The sequence below is a fragment of the Cervus canadensis genome, chromosome 18 (genome assembly GCF_019320065.1).
Source record: "Cervus canadensis isolate Bull #8, Minnesota chromosome 18, ASM1932006v1, whole genome shotgun sequence".
In the NCBI taxonomy this organism is placed as follows: domain Eukaryota; kingdom Metazoa; phylum Chordata; class Mammalia; order Artiodactyla; family Cervidae; genus Cervus; species Cervus canadensis.
In genome coordinates, this window is record NC_057403.1 from 24957362 (window position 1) to 24981135 (window position 23774).

The following is a 23774-nucleotide window of genomic DNA, read 5'->3' on the forward strand; positions in this document are numbered from 1 at the left end:
CTGAGGATGGTGCTGAGGCTTACGATTCCACGCATGCGATAGGCCTGTTCTCTGATGAGACAGGAGAACCCCGGGAGGCAAGCGGAATGAAATCAGGAGCTTGTTCTGAGATATGTTGACTTTCACATGTTGAGTTGCAGTTAGTTGAGTAAGCAGTTAGTCGTTAGTCTCAAGTGTGGGCACAAGTAGGTTTTGGAGTCAGAAAAATCTGGATTCAGATCCCAGTCTGCCACCTACTGGCTGTGTGACCTCTCTGAGCCGCATATTCCTCATGGGTCCAATGGGGATAAAAACAGTGCCTACACTCCACAGGGTGGGTGGAGGGCTGTGAGATCATCGCTCATGAGCACACAATCAGGGGTCAATCATCTGATTCAGCTAATCGACTAATCAGCATTTAATAACCACCATAAGCAAGTGGGCAAAACAGAGGCCCTTGTTCACAGACCTCACATCCTAATGGGAAATCTAAATCACACTGGCTGTGGCTGTCGTTTAAGGTGGGGCATGAAGTTTGAAGTCAGGGAAGCTGAAAGCTAGTCTTTACCGATCCCACCTGAACTCAAAGAGTGAGTGCAAAAGCCGAGAAGGGTGAAGAGAACTGGCTGTAGTACTGGCCTCTGGAGATCACAGCCCTAAGTCAGGCCGGCTTGCCTGGGCAACACAACTCATCCAGTCCTTAAAACTGTCATATGATGTAGGATGAGCACGGTTCCCATTTTTCAGACGGGAAAACTGAGTCGCCCAGTGCTTAAGTAACATGGTGAGGTGACACAGCTGGCATGTGGCCGTGCTGGGACTTGAAGCCAAGCCTTCCGACTTGAGAACTTGTGTTGTTAACTCCCGTGATATACTGCCTTCTCTATTTCATGCCTGACATTCTGTTAAACCCACTGAGAGCCAATCACTGACCACAGCGTTCCTTCACCCAGGGCTCTGAGGAGCCTTAATACTTCTTAGCCCAACGCTTCCAACAACCATTACCAACTAAACTGTCATCTGACTTGAAACCAATCTGCTACCTTGGCAGCTGTCTGAGCCTGAGGTGCCAAGAGGTTAGGGTAAGATTTTTCAATCTAGACTGCGAGTCTCTGTTCTTTAACAGAGAATGTTAAATCACTTACATTTATTGTGATTACTGATGTGGAATTATTCCTGCCACATAATTTTGGGTTTTTTTCTTATGCCTTTTTTACACCCCCACCCCCAATATCCTGCTTCCACCCCTGTATTTTAAAGGTCTGGAAGTCTTCCATTCTGTTGAGTTGGCCAAAAAGTTCATTAGGTGTTTTGTCAGAAGGTACAGAAAAACCCAAATGAGCTTTTTGGCCAGTCCAATGTTTTAATTCTTCTGGAAAGTACCCTTACATTTTTAACATGAGTTTAAACATCTAGAGTGAGTAAATAAGCCTTTTGTCCTCTCAAGGTTATGACATGGACAGCCTCAGATCTTTGGCCCAAGCGTTCCCCAGGGAGAACCCAGGCTGCAGAACCCACTAGACCCCTGGTGTGTAAAGTGGCAATTCTGATTCTCTTGGGGCCGATAAGTGTCCTGGCCCAACTGACTGGGCTCAGGGCGGCACTTCAGTGGTTCCTAAGGCCTTTGCCAGACCACAGAACTGCTGCACCTTGAGGGGCTCTCTCCCTTACCTTCAGTCTCTGGACAATTTCTCTTATGTCCTCCACAGAACCCTCAGAGGCCTTGAGGAAGATGTGGTCCCCTCGCCCGTAGAAGATTTTGATTGTCGACGAGTCTGGGGTCCAGCCGATGACATCCCCAGAGTAGCAGTTGAACACCACTTCCTTGGTGCGTAAGTCTAGCAGCACCACAAACTCGTTGGAAATTCCCAAAATGCAGTCTATCTCTACCCCCTGCGCGTAGTCCTCAGCCGCCACCCTCCAGGCGATGGCCCCGGCGCTGTGCTGCTCGGCACCTGCCCGGGCTTTTGTCTTCTCCTTCTTCTTGGAGGTCAGGGAGATGAGGTTGAACTTGCCGGTGGAGTCAATGGGTGTGTTGGAGACACAGTTTTCCGCCAAGTCCTTGAGGTACTCCTGGCGGGTCCTGGTGGCCATGGTGTGGAACTTGTCAGACTTGTGCGCAGCGTTCTCGGCATTAATCACCTTGGCCAGCAAGAAGTCTCTGAAGACGTCAGATTTTCGGAATGTGGTTCCGCTGGGGATCGGGGGGCCGAAAGGAGGAGCGTCTTTGGATCGGGTCACTGCCATACTGAGGAGGGAGAAATTATTTAGATGGTAGAAAGAAAGGCACTGGAGAGTCCCTTTAGAAAGAAAATACACAATCAAAAAGAGGAGTTTCCTTTCTAAGAAAGGAAGTCTACATCTAATAAGTTGCCAGCTGACTAGACTGGAAACTGGAGAAAGTCTTAGGGCACACATATGTGTTTTTACTTCCTATGCAGCAGATGTTATGACATCCACTGATATTCAAAGGATAATTTTGCTAGCACTGTTCAACTTCAGTTTACATTCATACAGGCTTGTGGTAAATTATAGTTTTGCAAAGATTCATCCCTTCCTCTCTACTTTTATGGACAGGTACATCCTCTCCCTGTTGATCCTAAGCTTGGTCATGAGATTTGACTTGGCTAACGGCATTCGAGCAATGGCACGCATGTGCATGTGCGCCAGGCCTGCCTCCTATGTACCTGCCCTCACCATGAGGTGAACATGCTCTGGGGTCTACTGGTCCAGGAGAATGAGGGTGCCTGGAGCAGACATGCAGCCAGGGCCAGCCAGGCCTCAGCCAACCTGCGGATGAGTAAGCCAAGAAATGATAATGTCTGTGAGCCTCTGACTTTCGGGGTGGTTCGTTAAGCACTGTTACTATAGCAAAATCAGACTGATATGGAACATTCTGTGATTTACTTCTTTCAGACACTTGCATAACATGAACATGCTTTGTAAATCATCTCTACAAAGGTTATTTTTTTTTTAAAGATTTTTTGATGTGAACCATTTAAAAAATCTTTATTAAATTTGTTACAATATTGCTTCTGTTTTATGTCTTGGTCTTTTGGCTGTGAAGCATGTGAGATCTTAGCTCCCTAACTAGGGGGTCGAACCAGTTAAGACCCTGGAAGGCGAAGTCTTAACCACGGGACCACAAGGGAAGTCCCCTACTTTGGTTTTAACTGAGCTTCCATTAGGACAGAAATCATACAGCAACTGAATAAGAAGGTATAAAAGAAATGATCTAAAACCTTCTCCCCCAAACTCCTGAATCTCCTCCCCCATGATGCAAACTAGAAAGGGAGAATCTTATTGGGAGGAAAATCCACGGAGAAAGTGGGCCTGTCATCTCCATTCCCTCCCTGAACAGGGGCCTCCTCAGTGACCCTTACATTTGGAAGGAGACTGGGGGCTGCTCCTGCCTGGGATTTCTGGAAGGAGGGCAGGGAGCCCCCGAAGAGCCCAGAGTCCAGAAATTATTTAGCTGGCAGAAAGAAAGGCACTCGAGAGTCCCTGCAGCAGCTGTCACCACAGCTCCAGTGATAATTTCCCGCTTCCTGTTTCCTCTTTGTGCTCCCACCCTGGACGGGTCAGAAACTGGCAGTGAGCCTGGGGGAGGGGAAGTGCAAGCCGGAGAAACAGAGGAGAGGGACGCAGGCTCCCCATCCACCGAGGCTCCCAGGTGGAGGCGGCCTTGAGCTGGGAGGTAGGAGACTGGCTGGTAAGTCAGGTTCATATCTGATGAATCTCAGTTACGATGCTGTAATGACCAGCTCGAGACTCAGTGGCTACAGGGCAGATGATTTAAAAAATCAGGCAAAAAGGCTATCGCAGCTGCCAGAGTGAGCACCCAGGGAGCAGGGGAAGACTTAACTTAAAGAGGCTCCAGGGACTTCCCTGGCAGTCCAGGGGTTACGACTGCGCTTCTAATGCATGGGTTCAATCCCTGGTCGGGGAACTAAGATTTCACATGCTGCGTCATGTAGCCAATTAAGAAGAAAAAAAAAAAGCCTCGGGAGATACCATGCGTGAGTTATGCTGTTTACACAATGACAATTAAAAAACAGTATGAGGTACTAAAAAGAAGCTTTCTCTTAAAGAGTACTGCATTCACCTTCTATAAAAATGTCAGCTTGTGATTATGGTGTTGGGGAGAGACTACATACTGTAAGACAATTTTTTAAAGTAATGAGATTCTTGATGAAAACCTATTCATGAAACCTAACCACAGTGTAAGGCCTGTTTAGGTTTTGACTCCTGGCCCTCCACCCAACTTGACCAGGGCGCGTGTCTGACCAGCACTTCCGGGATGGCCCCCTCCCTGGGCCCTGGGGAGTGAGTGTTCGGGGTGTGGCGCGATGAGGAAGAGAAATTAAGCTGGGATCTGAGGCTGAGTAGGAGCCCAAGGGAGAACGGAGGGGAGGGTGCTGCAGGCAACGGGCAGGGGAGGTGTAAGACCCAACAGGAAAGAGCACACGCAGGGTGAGATGAGGCTGGCGCACCAGAGCCCAGAGAGTAAAGGGTGGAAGGCTGGTGAGGTCACCAGGGACCAGGCCCGGCAGCGCCTTGACAGTGAGCAAGCATTCTGCATCCTGATTGTGGAAACCAGCACCCATTTTGACCATCTGGACCAGCTATTCACCGTCTGCATCCCCAGATCCAGTCTCTGCCATTTTCGGCCCCTTCCAGCGCCCCGGAAGGTGGGTCCCCACAGGCTGTGTCACCTGGCCGGTTCCCCCGGCCAGGATACAGGGGAGGGGAGAGGAGAGAGGGTAGAGTCTTTATTTCTCTGCACTGCCTGCCTGTCGAGCTAGGACAGTGGCTGTAGTCCTTGGTCTCTTGCTCAACAGCCACAGCTTCTGAGGCGTGGCCCCCCTCCCAGAGCCATCCTTCTCCCTGGTTTCCAGAAATGTCTCCCATGCCCTCTGACCTCATCCCTCGTGGTGGGTAATGGCTCCTTGCTGTCGCTGGTTCCTGGATGCCTCACTTTCCTATACTGGTTCCTTTAACCTACCCACACCTGTTAGTGAAAGCTGCTCAGTCCTGTCAGACTCGTTGTGACCCCACTGAGTGTAGCTGTCATAGCCTCTTCTGTCCATGGGATTCTCCAGGTGAGAGTGGAGTGGGTTGCCATGCCCTCCTCCAGGGTGTCTTCCTGACTCAGGGATCGAACCCCTGCATCGCAGGCAGAGTCTTTACCGCCTGAGCCACCAGGGAAGCCCTACCCACACCTATCAGCCTGTTCATTAACCCCTCAGTTAAAACCCTGAGTGGGGGACTTCCCTTGTGGTCCACTGGTTAAGAATCTGCCTCGCAATGCAGGGGACACAAGTTTGATCCCTGGTTGGGGAACTAAGATCCCACAACCAAGGAGCAACTAAGCCCATTACTACTGCGCCCCAACTGGAGCTTTCACGCACTGTAATGAAAGATCCCACGTGAGGCAATGGAGACCACGTGTGCTGCAACCAAGCCCTGACACAGCCAAGTAAAGTAAAACACAACAAAACCAAAACCCTGAGTGGGGGGCACCTGCTCTCCGTGGGTCCCTGATGAACACAGGTGCCAGATGGACCATCTGCAAGGATCACCGTGGCTGCCCAGTGAAGAAAGGGAGGGAAGGGGCCAGAGCGTGTGCAGAGACCATGGAGGGAGCTCCTGCAGACCCAGGAGGGCCAGGCCCCGTGCTCCCTGGCTCCATGGCTCACTGTTCAGTGAGACCACCACATCCCGGGAAAGGGTAAGGGGAGGTGCCACCCGGGGCTTTGCGGATGCCCCAGGGCCGGCACAGGTGTTCAGTACTGATTACAGTCATGATTTAGACTTGAATGGACAGACCAAGAAGAAACAGGTTCCTGCCAACGTGTAGGTCTGACAGAAAAAGGCATTTCCCGGGGGAGAGGTCCTTCAAAGGCCACACAAACCAGGCAGGTTTTCTTCTGTGGGAAACCCTGTGGGGGTGGCCTTGCCTCCAGGCCAGGGGATGTGTAAGATGACCTTGCCAGTCTCTCCACTCTAATTAATGGTGTCTTCAGATTGGGTTTTACAGCTGAGACTAGCTCTGCAACTTCTTCATTCAGGACTAGACTGCTCATAGTGACAGATTCTGGCTTCTCCCACAGTCCTGACTCATGATTTTAAGAATCGTGGAACTGCAAGCTACTGAAGGTTTCTGGACAATCAGAACGGCTGGGTCCTCATTTCCCCAGCAGGAGGAATGGGGTGTTCACAGCCCACAGGCTGTGGGGGTGCTGGTGTGCCATTCAGTAAGTGAGCACATGAAGTGGGAAAAGGTGGTACCGTGTTATACAGCCAGGAGATGGTGTGACCACTGGGTCACCTGGTCACTAGAGCTCAGTAAGTATTTCTAGAACACTCACAATCATTTATTCAACAGCTATTTTCCCAGGACCTACAATGTTTGGGTCAGGCATCTGCCTGGTTGCCAAGGCATCTCTGGGGTCCTTTACATAACAAGGTTGCCCAGCACAGATATATGAAGGCAAGTGTGACGTGCTGTGACCCTCGAGGGAGGCAATAGCCACATCAACAGTTTGTTCCTGGGGCTTCCCTGGTGGTCCAGTGGTTACGAATCTGCCTTGCGATGGAGGGGACACCGGTTCGATCCCTGGTCTGGGAAGATCTCTCTTAGTTGCCCTGGAGCAACTAAGCCTGTGTGCCCCAACTACTGAGCCAGTGCTCTAGAGCCTCAAAGCAGCAACTACTGAAGCCCAAGCCCTCAGAGCCCATGTTCTGCAACAAGAGAAGTCACGACAATGAGAAGCCTGTGCACTGCAGCTAGAGAGCAGCTCCCGCTCACCATAGTTAGAGAAAGCTCGTGTGCAGTAACAAAGATCCATCACAGCCAAAAAATAAAACAAATAAATCTTAAAAAATAAAACAAAACCAAAAACTTAGTTCTTACAGTGTGACAAGTTCTATGATAGAAATGTGTCTGGGGTCATGGGGAGAAGAGGGGACAGGGGAAGGTCTGTCCAGAGAACAGCTGTGTGTGGGGGAGGGGAGAAAAGGGGTTGTGGGAGGGGGCAGTTTGGTTGCATCTCTAACATTTTCTTTCTTCAAAATTAAAGCGAGAGCTGAAGCAAAGACGGCAAAATGTTAACATCTGTGAGATCTGGTGGTGGGCACACGGGTGTCTGTTATTCTCTGTACTTTTCAGAACGTTTGAAATGTTGCATAATGAAAATATTTTGAATTGCAAAAAAAAGAAAAAAAAAAAAACAAGAAAGCTTGGTGCGTCAGAACAAAAGAAATCCCTCTGGAAACCACATGAAGGCTGGCCTGGAAAGCGGGGAGGCTGGCTGCAGGCTCCTGTGATAAGCCAGGTAGGAGAGGGGAGCTCATGGTTAGGAGAAAGGGGAGAAGGGCTTACCCAGCAGCCTCTTACCTCTGATGTGCTATAAGGGTGTGTGTGTGCACATGTGTGTGCATGTTCAAGAACAACTCTATCTTTGTAACCTCAGGCCTACAGGGAGCCTGGAGGCACAAGCCCTCTGAGCTGGTGCTCTGTCCTGGGAACTGGCAATGGGTGGGGGAAGGGGCCACAGGCCTTCCACCTGGTGTGTTAGCTCCCAGCGGCAACACATCCAGCCTGGTGGTCCACAGCACTTCCTGCATATTGGAATCCCCCTCCATCCTCTCACATATCTGGCCCAGAGAAGAAGCTGGTGAGTTCAGTTCAGTTGCTCAGTCATGTCTGACTTTGCGACCCCATGGACTGCAGCACTCCAAGCCTCCCTTCACCAACTCCCTGAGTTTACTCAAACTCATGTCCATTGAGTTGGTGATGCCATCCAACCATCTCATCCTCTGTCGTCCCCTTCTTCTTCCACCTTCAATCTTTCCCAGCATCAGGGTCTTTTCAAATGAGTCAAATGAGAAGAAACTGGTAGGTTCTTGGCACTTCCAAAGAGTCCACCCAGGGCACCTATGCACATACCGTTTGGCCCAGTAACTCCATGCTGAGAACCTCACCTATCCTAGCTGTGTATCTGGACACATATGCCATGAGCGTCTAAACTAGGTTATGGGGAATTCCTGTGAGGTCCACTGGTTAAGACTCAGTGCTTTCACTGCCAAGGGCCTGGGTTCAGTCCCTGGTCAGGGAACTAAGATCTCACAAGCAGCACAGCATGGCCAAAAATAAACAACTGCCCCTCCCTCACAAAACTATGTGGAGGGAATGTGTTAATAATAGCACTGCAAGGGGGAATGTAGTAATAGGTGACAGGAAACAACCCCAATACCCATCACCAAGGGATAGGGGGAGATTCTTAGGCCTATGTGATGGAATAATATGCAGTCATAAAGAAGGGAAAAACACTTTATAGACTGGTGTGCAAAGTTCTCAAAGGCTGCTGAGTGAAAAAATACAGGATGCAGAATAGATATGATACTACCTGTATTAAAAGGGTGGAAAAGGAATACTTGCACACATTTGCCTGAATGGGCCTAGGTTATCAGGAAAGTGCTAAGAGCAGTTGCCTCTGTGAAGGCAATGGGATGGTGAGGACTTAGAGATGAAAGGCGAATTTTTGACCTTTAACTTAAAAAAATTTTACCTTTTGTATCTAATTTCAAAGTTTTTTTTTGTCCTTTAAATGTAAACTAACACTCCTAAGCCCAGGCCGCGGTGTCTGCGATGCTGACCAGGGACCAATGTAGACCTTGGCCCTGGGCCTAGGTTATTGATGGGTTGGTTTTCAAGAACCACAGCACTCTCCTCACCCCACACCCAGAGCACTTTGCATTTGTCCTGTGGGGTCCGGCCATGTCCTCTGGTGAGACTGGTACTTGGGGAAGACACTGAATGGGACTGAAGTTTGTAACACAGTATTATTTAATATATTTATTTATTTGCCTGCACTGGGTCTTTGTTGTGGTATGAGTGACCTAGTTCCCTGACCAGGGATTGAACCCAGGCCCCCTGCACTGGGACCGTGGAACCTTAGCCACTAGACCACCGGGGAAGTCCCTTTTGTCACTTATTGATCTTCAAATTAAGAACCCTTAGCTCTGCCTCCCGAGGGGGCCGCCGCTGTCTACCCTGCCTCCATCCTTGCACCTTCTGGTCTTCCTTTGGGCCACACTCCGGTGCCTCTCAGCCACACGCCCCGTGCCCAGCACAGGTGCTAGTCTTGCTCTGGGATGGGCATGTGACCCCACGTGGGTCAGTGAGCCTCGGTTCTGGGGCTTCTTCTCCTGGGAAAGGCAGGCCCTCTTTCTGCTGGGTCTGCAGCTGGCAAGATGCTAAGCTTGGAGCTGCCAGCAAATGAAATGATGTACAGGGAAGTGGAACACCTCCAGGTGGGCCTGACTGTGTCATTTATGATAGCCAGCATGTAAGACTGCGTCTTCACTTATTTATGTTCTTTTCACGCACCATGAGGCATGTGGGATCCCAGTTCCCCGACCAGGGATCGAACCTGTGCCCCCTGCACTGGAAGCGCACAGTCTTAACCATTAGACTGCCAGGGAAGCCCTGTGGCTGCCTTTTTGAGGTGGGTTTTCTGTCACTTGCAACCAAAAGACTCCAGGCAAAAACAAATTCCTGATGGTTTCTTTGCCGAAACTGGGATGGCATGCCCCTTTCTGGTTAAGAACCACTCCCTCAGGAGGTGTAGGAATGAGTGAGTAGAGCTCCCCTACTGAAGCACGGACAAGAATCGTGGGAGGCGGCCTGCCTGGGCCAGCCGTGCCCTCCCTATCCCACCCCCACGCTCCCTGGACGCTGGAAACCAGCTTTCCTGACTTCCTGTGCATGCAGGGGCGGGGCGCGTACCTGTAGCAGACGTTATCAGTGCAGGGGTTGTGGGCCCGGACAATGATGAAGACATGCTGAAAGTGGGAGCGGATGTTCTTGGGGGTGAACGGCAGCGCCCCGGGCTCCTGGAAGATGATGGTCACGATGTCGTTGCCTATGTGCCTCTTCCTCAGCAGCTGATGGTGGGGAGACAAAAACGTCAGGGTAGGCTCAGGTTCATGACCCGCCCCGTCACCTCTCTGCTGGCTCCTGCCACGCTCCCCCTCTGCCCCAGCCACACCAGCCTCCTGCTGCTCCTTGAATGAATCAGAAACCTTTCCTTCCCTGAGGCTCCTGTGGACCATCCTGCGGCCTGGAACTTCTTCCCCCAGATCCCCACGTGGCTCTATCCCGCCTGCCCTCCTTCAGGTCTGGGCTGAAATGCCACCCTCCCACGAGGCCCTGCCTGTCTGTCTTACCCATGATTGCACCCCCTCTGCTCTTCTGCCCTTGTTACTTAAGTAACAGTGTGTTACTCGTTCACACTCATCTTAACAAGCGGCTGCCCCTCTTCCTTTTGTTTCTGTCTTTTCCCACTAACGCGGCACCTCCTGGAGGACAAGGGTTTTGTCTGCTTTGTTCATGGCCAGGTGCTTTATTCTCAGTGCCCAGAGTAAGGCCTGGCACACAGCAGGTGCTCAATAAATCTCAGCTGGAGGACAGCACGGTCTGGCAGCTTTTGACTTGCTCAAGGTCACATGCATGGACACTGGCAGGGCCCATCTCTGGCTACCTGAGTTGAGGAGGTTGGGGTGATAGCCTCAGATCAGCCCACAGGAACCCCGTCATGTCCCCCCTGCCTGTCATGGCCTCTGAGAAAAACTGTCATCTTTAAAGGCGATGATGTACTCTTGGCATTTTACTTCCTTGCTAAAATTACATTGTGTTTTTTTTTTTTTTGGCCACACCGTGTGGGCATGTGGGATTTAGTTTCCCAGCCAGGGATCGAACCCATGTCCCCTGCAGTGGGAAGTGCAGAGTCTTAATCACTGGATGTCCAGGGAAGTCCCACATTGTTCTCAGGTATAGAAGTTTAGTCTTCATATAACCGTTAGGAATTCCCGCCGATGCGGAGGTCGCGTCCAACTCTATGTGAGGTGGCCGGGAGTGTGAAATCTGGTCGCACGTAGCGGCACAACGCACCCTGCCGGCCTGGTAGTTCTCTATGTTTCATACACAGGACCAAACTCAACTGCTGAAGTGCCCATTTATTGTGACCAGCCCTGAACCAGGCGTCATCCACCCACATGTGAAAGCTGTAACCTCACGTCACCGTCACAAGTCCTGTGAGGGATTAATTCATCTGACCTCCTTTTGTTGATGAGAAAAGTTAGGTTCACGGGGGTTAAACGTCATGCCCTCAGTCCAGAGTCATGGAGGGGGGAGCTGTGATCTGAACCCACTTCTGCGTGACCCCACACCCAAGCCCTCCCCACCACACCTCCGGGAGCACGGTCAGCTGCTTCCTGTGTACCTCCCGTGCTGGGCCCTGCCAGGAGCTCTGGTTTCACACACAAGTGCAGGGTCTTTGCCCAACGACCCTGAGATGTGGGTGCTACTGTTCTGCCCATTTCAGAGGAGGGACCTGAGGCCCAGGGAGGTGAGATGACAGTGAGGAAGTGGCAGACAGAGAACGCAGCTCGGGTCCAACGAGAGCGATGCTCCTCCAGCTGCTACTAGGTGAACGTTCTAAAAATCACTGATGTCTGACCATTTTTGGCCGGTAGACCGTACACTGTCACCTGCGGGGGTGTGGTGTGCGTGCTCAGCTGTGCCTGACTCTTTGTGACCTCATGGACTGTAGCCCGCCAAAGTGCTCTGTCCATGGGATTTTTCAGGCAAGAATACTGGAGTGGGTTGTTACTTGTTACTCCAGACCATCTTCCTGACCCAGGAATTGAACCCAGGCTTCCTGCACTGGCAGGTGTATTCTTTACCACTGAGTCACCTGGGAAACCCCATACCAACAGGAAAAAATACACACACTTCCTAAACCGTCAAAAGCCTGTGGGGTTTCTGTTCATGAGAAACTGCTCCTGGACATGCATGGTATGTCCAAGAGAGGAGGCCCTGGTGGCACGCAGCAGCTGTTGTGCCCACCTAGCACCTCCTCCTCCTCCAGGCAGCCGTGTCCATCCCCTTTGGGAAAGCACCTCCCACTGGCCCTCTCTAGTGGTGGGCACATGCTTCAGGTTTGGCCAATCAGCCCTTTCTAGCCCTGCCCTGGGCCTGGCAAGTGGGTGGTGCAATGAGACTCAGCCCGGAAACATTTCTGGGACACTTGCAAGGCAGAGCTCTCTTTCTCCTGAGGGAGTTAAGCTGGTGGGATGTAAGGTGCCCACTCCTTGGAAAGATCTGTGAATACAACCACTAAGAATACAAGCAGAGGTGAGAAACGGGAAGAACTCCTGACATTGTCTGAGCCCCTGGATCCAGCCATACCTAAAGCCAGCCCTCTCCCAGGTCTTGACAATTGTTCTTCAGGCGCTCAGTCGTGTCCAACCGACTCTTTGCGACCCCATATACTACAGCATGCCCAGGCTTCCCTGTCCTTCACCATCTCCCAGAGTTTGCTTAAACTCATGTCCATTGAGTCAGTGATGGCCATCCAACCATCTCATCCTCTGTTGCTCCCTTCTCTTCCTGCCCTGGGTCTTTCCCAGAATCAGGGTCTTTTCAATGAGTCAGCTCTTTGTATCAGGTGGCCAAAGTATTGGAGCTATACTTGAGGCTATATAACTCGGTAAATCTCATTTTTTGCTTTTGTTCATTTGATTTGTACTCTGTCACTTACAGTCAAAATACAGTGTTGACTGATTCACTTGGGTCTTTCCCCACAGGACACCTGATGACTCAAGAGACCCTTGGCCAGGGTGGCCAAGGAAAAGCCAGAACAAAAAAGTGACACAGAATGACACCTGACCTAGTCTCCAGCCCCCAGGCGATGAGACCGCGGTAGAGAGGGTCTCCAGGGCCGAAGGCCTCCACCTGCTGCACGACATGGTGCCAGGAGAGCCGGTGCCGGGCGGGCAGCCAGCCAAAGGCCGTGGGGAAGGAAGCTGCCTCGGGTTCAGCTGTGCATCAACCAGAGGTCACTTGGAGCCCCCACCCTGGGCCCCACTGACCTGCTGCCTGTTGTTGGGGGTGTACGGGAGCAGGGTGGAGACGTGGAACATGATCTCGTAGTCCTGGTACGTCGTGTAGAGGGAGTGGGTTCCTGTGGAGTCGGCTGAAACAGAAACACCAGTTAAGCATCACGTCTCCAAAACCTCTGGGCTCCTGCCATGTCCCACATGCCATCTGTGTTAGTTTTTAAGTCGATGTTTTCATTTAACCTCACTCTTTAAAGCTCAGTAAATTTAGAGATGTGCCTGGTGGTCCGGTAGTTAGGACTCTGTCCATCCAACGCAGGGCACGTGGGTCTGATCCCTGGTTGGGGAACGAAGATCCCACATGTCACAGAGCCACAATAACAACAACAGCAACGACAATAAAGTTCCAGTAAATTAAGATGAAAAGGAAACCTTATATTAAGCACCCACCAGACTGGTAAACATTTCAAAGTCTGACAGTGCCAAGGGCTGGGGAGGGTGTGGAGCAACCAGAACCCTCTGTGAGGCTGGTGAGGTGTGTAAATTAGTACAATCACTTTGGAAAACTTTAGTAATAGTTACTGAACCTGAAGACAGGCTTCACTGATGACCCAAGCACTTTCTCTCCTAGGATCACAGCCTAGAGAAATCATACATGAGTGCCCCAGGATATGGGTACAACTATTCTCAATATGTCAGTCCCCGGGACAAACAATTCATATTGTGGAAAAATATACAGCCATGAAAATGAATGAGTCACAGCCACCACATGGGCAAATCCTACAAACGCAATGTTGAACAAAAGATGCCAGACACAAAGGAGCACAAACTGTATAATTCTATTCACATTATATCCCCAAACAGGCAAAATGGATTATATTATTTAGAGATGCGTATGTAGACTGCAAAACTATGAAGAAGGAAATGATAATCCTGAGCGTCAAGACACGTTCTTCTCTAACGGCAGGGTGCTATGACTGGGGAGAAACACCCCCGATTATGGACTCCAAGGGGGAAACTGAGGCACACGGATGGAGTGACTCACCCCAGGGCTTGCACAGTACAGTGAGTGGCAGGGCTTGAGCTGGAACTCGGACTATCTGACTCCAGAGTGTTTTCTTTTTTAAAAAATTTTGGACATGCCAAGCATTGTTCTTTTTTGTTGTTTTCTGGGCCACCTGGCATGCGGGATCTTAGTTCCCCGACCAGGGATTGAACCTGTGCCCCCTGCACTGGAAGTGTGGAGTCTTAGCCAGTGAACCATGAGGGAAGTCTCCAGAATGTCTTCTTAATAGTATTCAATGCTGCCTCTTATGAGTTTCAAAATTCTCCTAGGAAAGAGACCTAAATCACTGATCTTCAGCAGTAAAGGTCCTGCCTGTGAGGCCCCTGCCTGCCCCCTCAGCTCATCCTTCCCATTTATTCCCTAAAGCTTGGGACCTCAGGGCTTTCTCATGTGCTGTTCTTTTTGCTTGGAACGTGTTTCTTGTCCCTTCTTTGTCTATTTTATTCCAACTCACCCCCCAACTCACCCCTCTCAGGTCACACACCATGCTGTCCAGGCCTGGGCCCGATACAAGGTCAGGGTCCCCATATTTTCTTCTATCACCTTGAATTGCTCCTTCCTGTCTGGGCAGGACAGCCAGGAGGCGGTTTCTGCTGCATGTCTGAGTGAACCCACAGGCCGCGCTGCAACTGACTCCAGGGCGTCACACTCACCCTGGAGGCCTATGCCTTGGCCCCTTAGGACCCCAGCTTAACTTAAGTAGGTGCGAGGGAAGCAGCAGAACAGACTGAGGAATGCCTGTTCTTGTGGGCTGACATCCCAGGGAACAAGCTGTGACAGGTGAGGTCACTGAAGCCATGGCTGGCCAGCACCAGGGCCAGGTGACCTCCCGGTGGCTGTGATTTGGGAGACTGGCCAGGAGCACTGTGTTCCCTGGGGTCCTTGGGCACAGTGCGCACCACGCAGGTGCCTGTGGCTGTGACCCCTCAGGACCCTTCTGGGCACGCACGTGCTCGGGATCTCAGAGCACGTGTCTGGGAGCGCAGGTGCTGAGACACGGCGCAGGACCATCTTCAGGCTTTACCAGAACACGCGACACTCATCCAGAGCGCCCGCGCCGCCCACGCTGTCAGCAGCCAAGGCCTTGAGTGCCCGCTGCCCAGCGTCCTCGCCAGGGGATCACCAGGACTAAGCCCGTGGGATAAGTGGGCTGGTTAGAGCTCCCCCCGCCAGGCCACCCACTGCGGCCACTTACTCTTGACGTCCAGCTGGGCGGCGTACTTGGTGAAGCCCTTCAGGCAGACCTTCTCCCCGATGAGGGAGAGGAACTCTTCAAAGGCCGGGCCGGCTTCCTCGTTGTTGTACATCTCCTCTTCCGAGCTCTGGCCGGCCTTGCAGTAGAGGATGCCCACTTTGTGCTTCCGGCAGAGCTGCAGAGGCGAGAGCAGCGTCAGGGAGGCAGGCCAGACAGATGGAGGAGGGCGCGGGACAGAAGGGGTTCCCCCTGGCTGCTGGGCTTACATGGGGGTTCAGTGCTGTAGCCAGAGAAGAAAAGAGGTGTGGGGGCGTGTCCCAGCTGTCCCTCTCCCTCCCCACGTTTCCAGAGAGGCACGGCAAGGGGCGCCGCCACCACGCCCTGGCTTTCTACACAGGGTGGAGGGTGGCGCTCTCGAGGGAAAGACGGTCACCCTGGCTGGCTTCCCACAGCAGGTGGGCTGGAACTGGCTAAGGTTCCGCAAAAGGCAATTCTGGAGGGCTCAGCGGGGCCGACGTTGTTTCTAAGGGGTGAGCCCTGGTAGCCATGCTTGTTTTATGTGTCCCTGATGCCCTGGTCACCGGACCACAGACAGTGACGTGACCTAAGCGTGGGGCCGTGAGAGGCTCTTCTGGGACTGAGGGTCAGCTAGCTGGGGCCTGTACAAGGCTCTCATCCTAATAGCAACTCTGGGAGCTGTGGGAGGGCCAGAGAAGCAGGGGGAGGCAGTATGCAGCGAGGGAGCAGAAGCACTGACACACACGGGGACCCGGTGGCTGCCTCACTCCTAGACTATATCCCCCGGGAGCCCCAGCAGTCACATGCTCCTGGCAGCCCTAGAACTTGATAGAAGGTTCCTCCTCTTACTGGAACTAGCCTGAGTGGGTTTCTGTTCTTTGGAGGAAAAAAAAAAGTGAGACGGAAAAGGGTCAGGCAGTGGGGCTGCAGGCTGCCGCCCCCGCGCCCCCACCCCTCCTGGGCCCCGGCTCACCCCTTGCTCGTCGAGCTTCAGCAGCTGCTCCGTCACCTTGGGAGTGTTGAGAGCCAGGCGCAGGCAGTGGATGTTGAGTTCAGGGATGACATACTCCAGGGCGTCCCGCAGGGGCAGGCCCCGCCCGGTGCCATGCTTCATGGCGGTGGGTGTGGCGTCCTCCAGGATGGAGCCCCTCAAGGTGGTGAGCTACTCCAGGGAGAAGGGGGGGAGATGAGGCTCTCAGGACGCGGGAGGGAACAAGAGAGAGCCCACGAGGCTGTTCTGTCCTCACAGCGACATGTGTGATGGTCAGAAGCTTGGACTCTGGGGCTGGAAAGCACTGGGTCTGAACGAACTTGAACTTGCTGCCCCTTGGCTGTGAGATCTTGACCAAGTGACTTCCTATCTCTCCACCTCAGCTTCCAGGGAGTGTTGGGACATTGGATGGAACAGCCTTTGTTTGTTCAACAAACACTGTCCCAGTGCCCTCTTTAGAGTGGTGAAAAAACAAAGACCCCTGTCTTCCTGGAGCTGATGCGCAGGTGGGGCAGTGGATAATATCAGGTAATAAAAGGTAGAGTGAATAAAACAGGCACAATGTCGGCATGCTAACAAACACTTTTACTGTCATCATCACAATAATATATGTACATGTATTACCACTCATGTCCAACTCTTTGAGACACCATGGACTGTAGCCCACCAGGTTCCTCTGTCTATGGAATTCTCCAGGCAAGAAAACTGGCAATGGTAGCTATTCCCTTCTCCAGGGGACCTTCCTGACCCAGGGATCGAACCCAAGTCTCCTGCACTGCAGGCGGATACTTTACTGCCTGAGTCACCAGGGAAGTCTGTTACCACGCACTCTTAGGTAAAACAGCTGCCTGCCCCAGACAGCAGTACGATCGTGGGTCTTGAACTGCAGCCCTGGTTTCCTGTCAAAGTCACCACCAGTGGCTCTGATTCAGCCGGTGGGTGGTGGGGCCCAGGCTTGTCTGTATGTATGCATGTATGTGTGCGGTATACACACACTTATGTATCTGTATGTTTACAAACCTATTCTCTTTTTTAATATTTCTCAGGAAATTCTGATGTGCAGTCAGATTTTAAAACCTTTAGTCAGTGGAAAAGGAAACAGCAACCCACTCCAGTATCCTTGCCTGGGAAATCCCATGGACAGAGAGGAGCCTGGTGGGCTATAATCCATGGGATCACAAAAGGGTCAGATATGACTTTGCAACTAAACAACAAGTTAAATTAAAAAAAAGCTGAAAATACCCTACACAATAAGAAAGTAATACTACAGAAAGAAATATGTTAGTGTTGCTTTAGCAGGTTGCAGAGCTGAACTGATATTTAGCAGGTTGCAGAGCAGGTTGCAATTTATACTGCAGCTGAGTTATATGAGAATCCTACATGGTCTTCACTACCTTTATCTTTTTAGTAGAAGCAACATGACACAGAGGTTAAGAGCGTGGCCTCGGGACTCCAACTGCCCAGGCTCAGATTCTAGCATGAGGCATGCACTCAACCTCTCTGTGCCTCAGTTTCCTTTTCTATAAAAAAGTGATAATAACAATATGTTAGGATTGCTTTGAGGTGTACATGAGTTAATATTTTTGAAGTCCTTAGGATAAGTGTTTGAGACATAGGAAGAGCTCTATGTTAGATACTATCATCGTTATAATTTGTATTTTTTGAACTATGCTGCAAAATGAATAAATAAAAGGTTGATTACCAGCATTCACCCATTTTACTGCTGCAGTGCCTTGCTTTGGTTGGGTTGTATGTTTTTCCACAAGTGATTTGGATCTGGCCCACTGCCTGCAATGTTTTACATTTCTAAATGGTTGAAAAAATTAAAGAATATCGTGTGATGTGAAAAGTATATGATATTAAAACTTAAGTGTCTATAATGTCAAGTTTTATTAGAACACTAATAAAAAAAAACACTCGTTTGTTTTACCTGTGGCTACCTGCACACTAAATTAGCAGAGTTCAATAGTCTGAAGAAGACCATATGCCCCACAGAACTTAAGACAGTTACTATCTGGTACTTTACAGACTTAAGTTTTCTCAGAGCTGAAAGCATTGTGGCCAATACAGAGGTGTTTCAGAAATGTAGCAATTTCTGGGTTGTTGCTGTTGTTCACTCAGTCATGTCTGACTGCAACCCTGCGGACTGCCCACGCCCAGGCTCCCCTGTCTTTCACCATCTCCCGGGGTTTGCTCTAATTCATGTCCATTGAGTCCACGTTGCCATCCAACCATCTCATCCTCTGTTGCCCCCTTCTCCTGCCCTCAGCCTTTCCCAGCATCAGGGTCTTTTCCAATTTGTGGGTAGGTGGAGGTGTCTTGCTATATCTTTGTTATATGCATTATATTTATATGTTACAAAACTAAGCATTCGAAGTTTTTTTTTTTTAAATTAATTAATTAATTAATTTATTTATTTTTTCAGTGGGTTTTGTCATACATTGCCATGAATCAGCAATAGATTTACACGTATTCCCCATCCCGATCCCTCCTCCCATCTTCCTCTCCACCCGATTCCTCTGGGTCTTCCCAGTGCTTATGTTTTAGCTGCTGGACTGTCATAACAAATATCCTGATGGAATGTAACAGTAAATTATGAAATATACATTGTCTAAACTGCTTTAAAAAAAAACAAAACATTTAGTCAAGCCAGTCATGGCCATTGCATTCCCCTTCCCCAGATGCTGCTTTCCAGGTTTCTCCTACAGATGGCCACGTGACTAGATCCAGGCCATGACATGAGAAGGAAATTCAGCTTGGGGAAGACATCTGTGGCAGATTCTCTTTCCTGGTGGAAGATTTTCCTCCCTGGTTTAAAAAGCCCCTTTCCACCTGCTCATTTTTTTCTAAGGACGCTGGTATGAGGATAAGATGTCTGGAGCTGCAACAGCCATCCTGGGATCATTAGGAATGAGACATCAACAAAATGACATAGAAGTCAGTCCCTGTCACTTCCTACCTCCAGATTTCCTGTTAGATAATTAAAATAACCCCATATTTGTTTTAGCTATAGTCATGTTTCCTGTTACTTTGCAGACAAAGTAATTTCTAACAGATATATCTTAATAACAAGTCACATTTATGAAAGCATAGTTCAACTGCACTGTATTCAGGCATGATAGTAGTTAAAACTACTAGTATATGCACAGGTCTGTTGGGGGAGGGGAATGCTACTATCTCCCTTTTACTGATAAGAAAAGTGAAGCTCTAAGAGGCTAGGTGCCTTACCCAAGGTCACCGCAGCTAAGTGGCTGAACCAGGATTCCACCCTAGGTGTGACATCTCCAGAGCTCATGATTTTTCTCTTTGAGTAATTTTTTCCCTCTGAAATATAATGTACTCCAGAAGAGTACACCACACATGTACGTACAGCTGAAGGAATTAGCACAGAGTGAGTATCTAGGCAATCACCACCCAGAGGAAGAAACACATTGCCAGTCTCCAAAAAACTCTTGTGTCCCTCTTCACTTCCCTAAAAGCAACCCTAGGCTTCCCTGGTGGCTCAGTGGCAAAGACTCCACCTCCCAGTGTGCCAGACGTGGGTTCAATCCATGGGTCAGGAAGATCCCCTGGAGAAGGAAATGGCAACCCACCCCAGCATTCTTGCCTGAAGAATCGCATGGACAGAGGAGTCTGGCAGGCCATAGTGCATGCATGGGGCTGCAAAGAGTCGGGGACGACTCAGTGACTAAACAAGAACAAGAGCAATCCTATCCTAACTCTTTGCACCATGATGTATTTCTGCCTGTTTCTGAGCTTCATGTGTTTGTATTCATTTCTATCTGGCCTCTTCCTCACAATGCCACAGCTATGAGATGGGACCAGGTTGCTGCAAGAGGTCACCGTTTCTACCATGATGGATTTAATCCATCCTACTGCTGATGAGCGTGGAAGCTGCTTCCAGTGTTTGACAACTGCAAACAGTGTTGTTAGGAACATTCATGGAAGCACCTCTCAGAGCACATGAACACATTTGCGTCTGGGTTTATACCCAGGAGAGGAATTGCTGAGTCACCAGGCATGTTAATTTTCACTTTTATGGAACTGCCAAGCAGTTTTCCAAGTGGCTGTGCCCATTTACACCCGCCAGCCCTGTCTGAGAGCCCCTGCTGCGCGTCCTCACTGACTCTAGCTCAGGCTCCCATCCACAGAGCACTGCTGGCTGCCAGGCTACACCATGTCCTGGGTGAGGCACCGCAGCTCCAGCGTCACTGCAAGATGACTCCCTGGTCTACAGCAGGACAGGGAAAAAAATCCTCCCCCGAGGGGACTGCTGTGAGCACCTGAAACACACGTGGGGCTACAGTTTAAAAGACTGAGATGGCTTAGTGTTAACTGGAAAAACACGCTCATCCTAAGTCAACAGACGCAAGAGACAGCAAAAAGAACATGTCACAACATTGCCTCTAAACACACAGCCTGCCCTTGCCAAACAGGACCTGGGCAAGAGGCATGGAAAGGAGATGATCTCATGGTTGGGAGTTCTCAATTATAAACAAACAGCTCTCTTATCATAGGCAGGATAGTCTTGAAATAGATCATGAAAAGCCATGATATGGATGCTTTGCTCTGTCAATCTGGGTGGCCCTGGGATTGTGAATTTCCACTCACAGACCCACAGGATCAGTGCCTTTGAATCCTGCGGACACTGTCCCACAGCGCCCTCTGCTGGAGACAAGAGAGTGTGGCCCAGAAGTCCTCGTTTTCTTCCGCACTGGAGACAGGTGGCCTACCGTCACATTTCTGGCTCTGAAGACTTGACCAAAAGCCACGTTGAAAAGCTCCCAGATTGTACTTCTCTGCTAGGGATAATAAGTAGGGCACTGGCAGGCTGCAACGTGCGGCCACCTCCGCCCTCCACCTGGTCCTGTCCTACCTGGATTGTGACAGCAGCCTTCTGGTCTCCCTGCGCCCGCCCTGCCACCACCTGACTCCAGTCCGTTCCTCCCGCAGCAGCTTGAGTCAGATCATGTCTCTCCTCTGTGCAGAAGCCGCTGACAGCAGTCCATCTCTCTCCCAATAAAATCTACACTCGCCGCTCGGCCTGAATCATCTCACTGAGCTGTGAAAGGGCCTCAAGGCCACGCCAGCAAGGAGGTCCCCACCCGTGCAGGCTGTTCTTCACCAGCCCCCGACTCAGATGCGCCCCTGCCTTCCTCCGTACTGGTCCACTCTCCCAGAGGTCTTCCTGGGAGGTCCCTTGGGAGTCAGTCTGCCTCAGTTCAAATCCTTTTCTAGCTGTGTGACTCTGGCAAGTTGCTGAATTTCTCCATGCCTTTTGTCTATAAGATGGAGAAAAACAGTTCCTGCCATAAAAGGTTGTAAAGATTCAATACAAAGGGCGTCCTTGATGGCTCAGGGGTAAAGAATTCGCCTGCCAATGCAGACGTGGGTTCAATCTCTGATCCGAGAGGATCCCACATGCCTCGGACCAACTAAGCCCGTGTGCCACAAATACTGAGCTCTAGAGCCTGGGAACCGCAACAAGAGAAGCCACCACAATGAGAAGCCCGTGCACCACAATGCGTAGCAGCCCTGACTCCCACAACTAGAGAAAGCCTGAAAGCACCAGTGAAGACCCAGCACAGTCAAAATAAAAAATTCAATAAGAAAAATTTACACAGTGCTTATTACCACTCTATCTACACAAACTGAGTGCTCAATATGTCAGTCGTTGTCACAGTACACAAATGTATTTACACAAACCCATATGTGTCGTTAAAAACGTAAAGAAAATTTAACCTTATTAGGAAGCTACAGTTTGGTTTTTCCCCTCACTTAACAGTATGTTCTGGAGATTACATCACAGCAACAGAGGTACCCGCTGAACACAAGTGAGGTCCCAAATGAGGTTCACTACTACCCTTACTTTCTGCACTTAATACAAGATTCTTCCTTTTCTACTGTGTATATGTTTAAATACTTAATGAGTGACTGCTACTTTTTTCAATAAAGAAAGAAAAAGAATCCAAACCTCTAACCCTAACCAAACTAAGGCTGCCAAAAACTCGTGTTTAGGAGCCAAAGGGAACCCACTGGCCCGGGGGCCCCTGGCGACTGGCAGTCCCTGTGTCCTGCCAGCCAGGGGCTCAGGGCAGGGCGGCCCTGGCCTGGACCTGGAGCTTGTCCTGTCCAACCTCAGGGTGGGTGAGGCTGACATTCTGGTGTGTGGTGCCGAAGCCCAGCTCCAGTCTGTTCCCGCCCTGGCGGGAAGATTGGCACTGCCAACGCTCCTGTCCCATCTGCTGGGAGACGTGGGCCCACTCTGTCTCCCTGGTGGCCGGGGGCGGCCATCTGGGGTGGGCCAGCCAGCTGGCTTGGAAAACAGCCTGGGCCCCTCGCTCTGGCCCCCGAGACACAAGTGCGTGACAGGAGAAGGACAGAAAGAACTCTGTCTGTGAGCTTGACCTTCACTCCCCAGCATGGCCCTCTGACCTCTCGGGAAAGAGGGACAGCCACAACCTCAGCGTCATCGCAGAACCTTCTGCTCAGAGCACTCGCTACCCTGCAGCCGTGTGTTACCAGCTCCCATGTGTGGGTCCAGGGGAACCTTCTCACCTTTCCTGGAGACAGCACAGACAGTACAGGTCTATTTTACAGATGAAGAAATGGAGGCGTCCAGGGGTAAAGCTGTCTGCCTAAGGTCACGAGGCTGGTGAGTGGCAGAGCTCAACCGAACCCCACGCTGTCTGTTCACAGGGCCAGGGTTCAAACTCAGCCCCACAGCGAGTGGTGAGTGGTTAGAGGTTAACAGCATGGACTGGAGACGCAGGCAGTCTGGGTTCCTATCCTGGCTCTGCCACTGTGGACCCTGACAAGTGATTGTCTCCCTAGACCTTGAAAATCCTCATCTGTAGAATGGGGATCATGGAACCCACATCAAGGGGCTACTGAGAGGATGTGAAAGCTCAATGAATATAAAACACTTGGAACAGCACATGTCAGGAATATGCACTGCAAGTGTTAACTATTCTTATTACTATTGTCCTTACTACTTTTGGGTTATGTGACTCCTTTGCTGCCACGGCAGGAAGGGCCTTTGCTTGTTTTTTTTAATTAAAAAATACATTTACTTGGCTGTGTTGGCACTTAGTTGTGGCATGTGGGATCTAGTTCCCTGACCAGGAATCGAACCCAGGCTCCCTGCATTGGGAGTGTGGAGTCTTTGCCAGTGGACCACCAGGTAAGTCCCAGGAAGGGCCTTTGGAAGGAGCAAGCCAAACCTTGCTGGCCTCTGCCCCTTCCTCCAGATGACAAGGTCCTCAGGCCTGGGTGTCCAACAGGCAGCTCTGTGAGGGGCTGGGCCCAGGACTGAATACCCATGTGGCCTGCACATGTGTGAGGTCAGAGGAAGGCCCATCTGTGGCTGTGAACCTCACGCTGGGCCAAAATTAACAGGGCTGACTGGAATGTGACAAAGGGATGGGAAACTGAGACCCCTGCCAAAGGCTAACTGTGGGCTCTCCCCAAGGGCCAGGCCCAGCACTGCCTACTTTATACGGGCAACCTCACCAAGCCTACGCCACAGTCCTGAGAGACTGGGATCCCACGGCGGAAACGGAAGCTCTGAGAGAAATTGTCCAAGGTTTCACAACCACTAAGTGACTGCACCAGGCACT

General features: G+C 50.8%; 1 protein-coding gene across 7 annotated transcripts in view; it reads right to left on the reverse strand.

The window, feature by feature from the left end:
• Positions 1–23774, reverse strand: part of SIPA1L3 (signal induced proliferation associated 1 like 3) — a 254722-nt gene that overhangs the window by 75354 nt on the left and 155594 nt on the right. For all 7 annotated transcript variants that reach the window (XM_043437890.1, XM_043437892.1, XM_043437895.1 and 4 more), the window contains 5 exons: positions 16138–16326; positions 15147–15321; positions 12919–13022; positions 9773–9930; positions 1651–2227 (listed from right to left, as the gene is read on the reverse strand). In XM_043437890.1, coding sequence (XP_043293825.1) covers positions 1651–2227; positions 9773–9930; positions 12919–13022; positions 15147–15321; positions 16138–16326 — 1203 coding nt within the window. The remainder of the gene's footprint in view (positions 1–1650; positions 2228–9772; positions 9931–12918; positions 13023–15146; positions 15322–16137; positions 16327–23774) is intronic.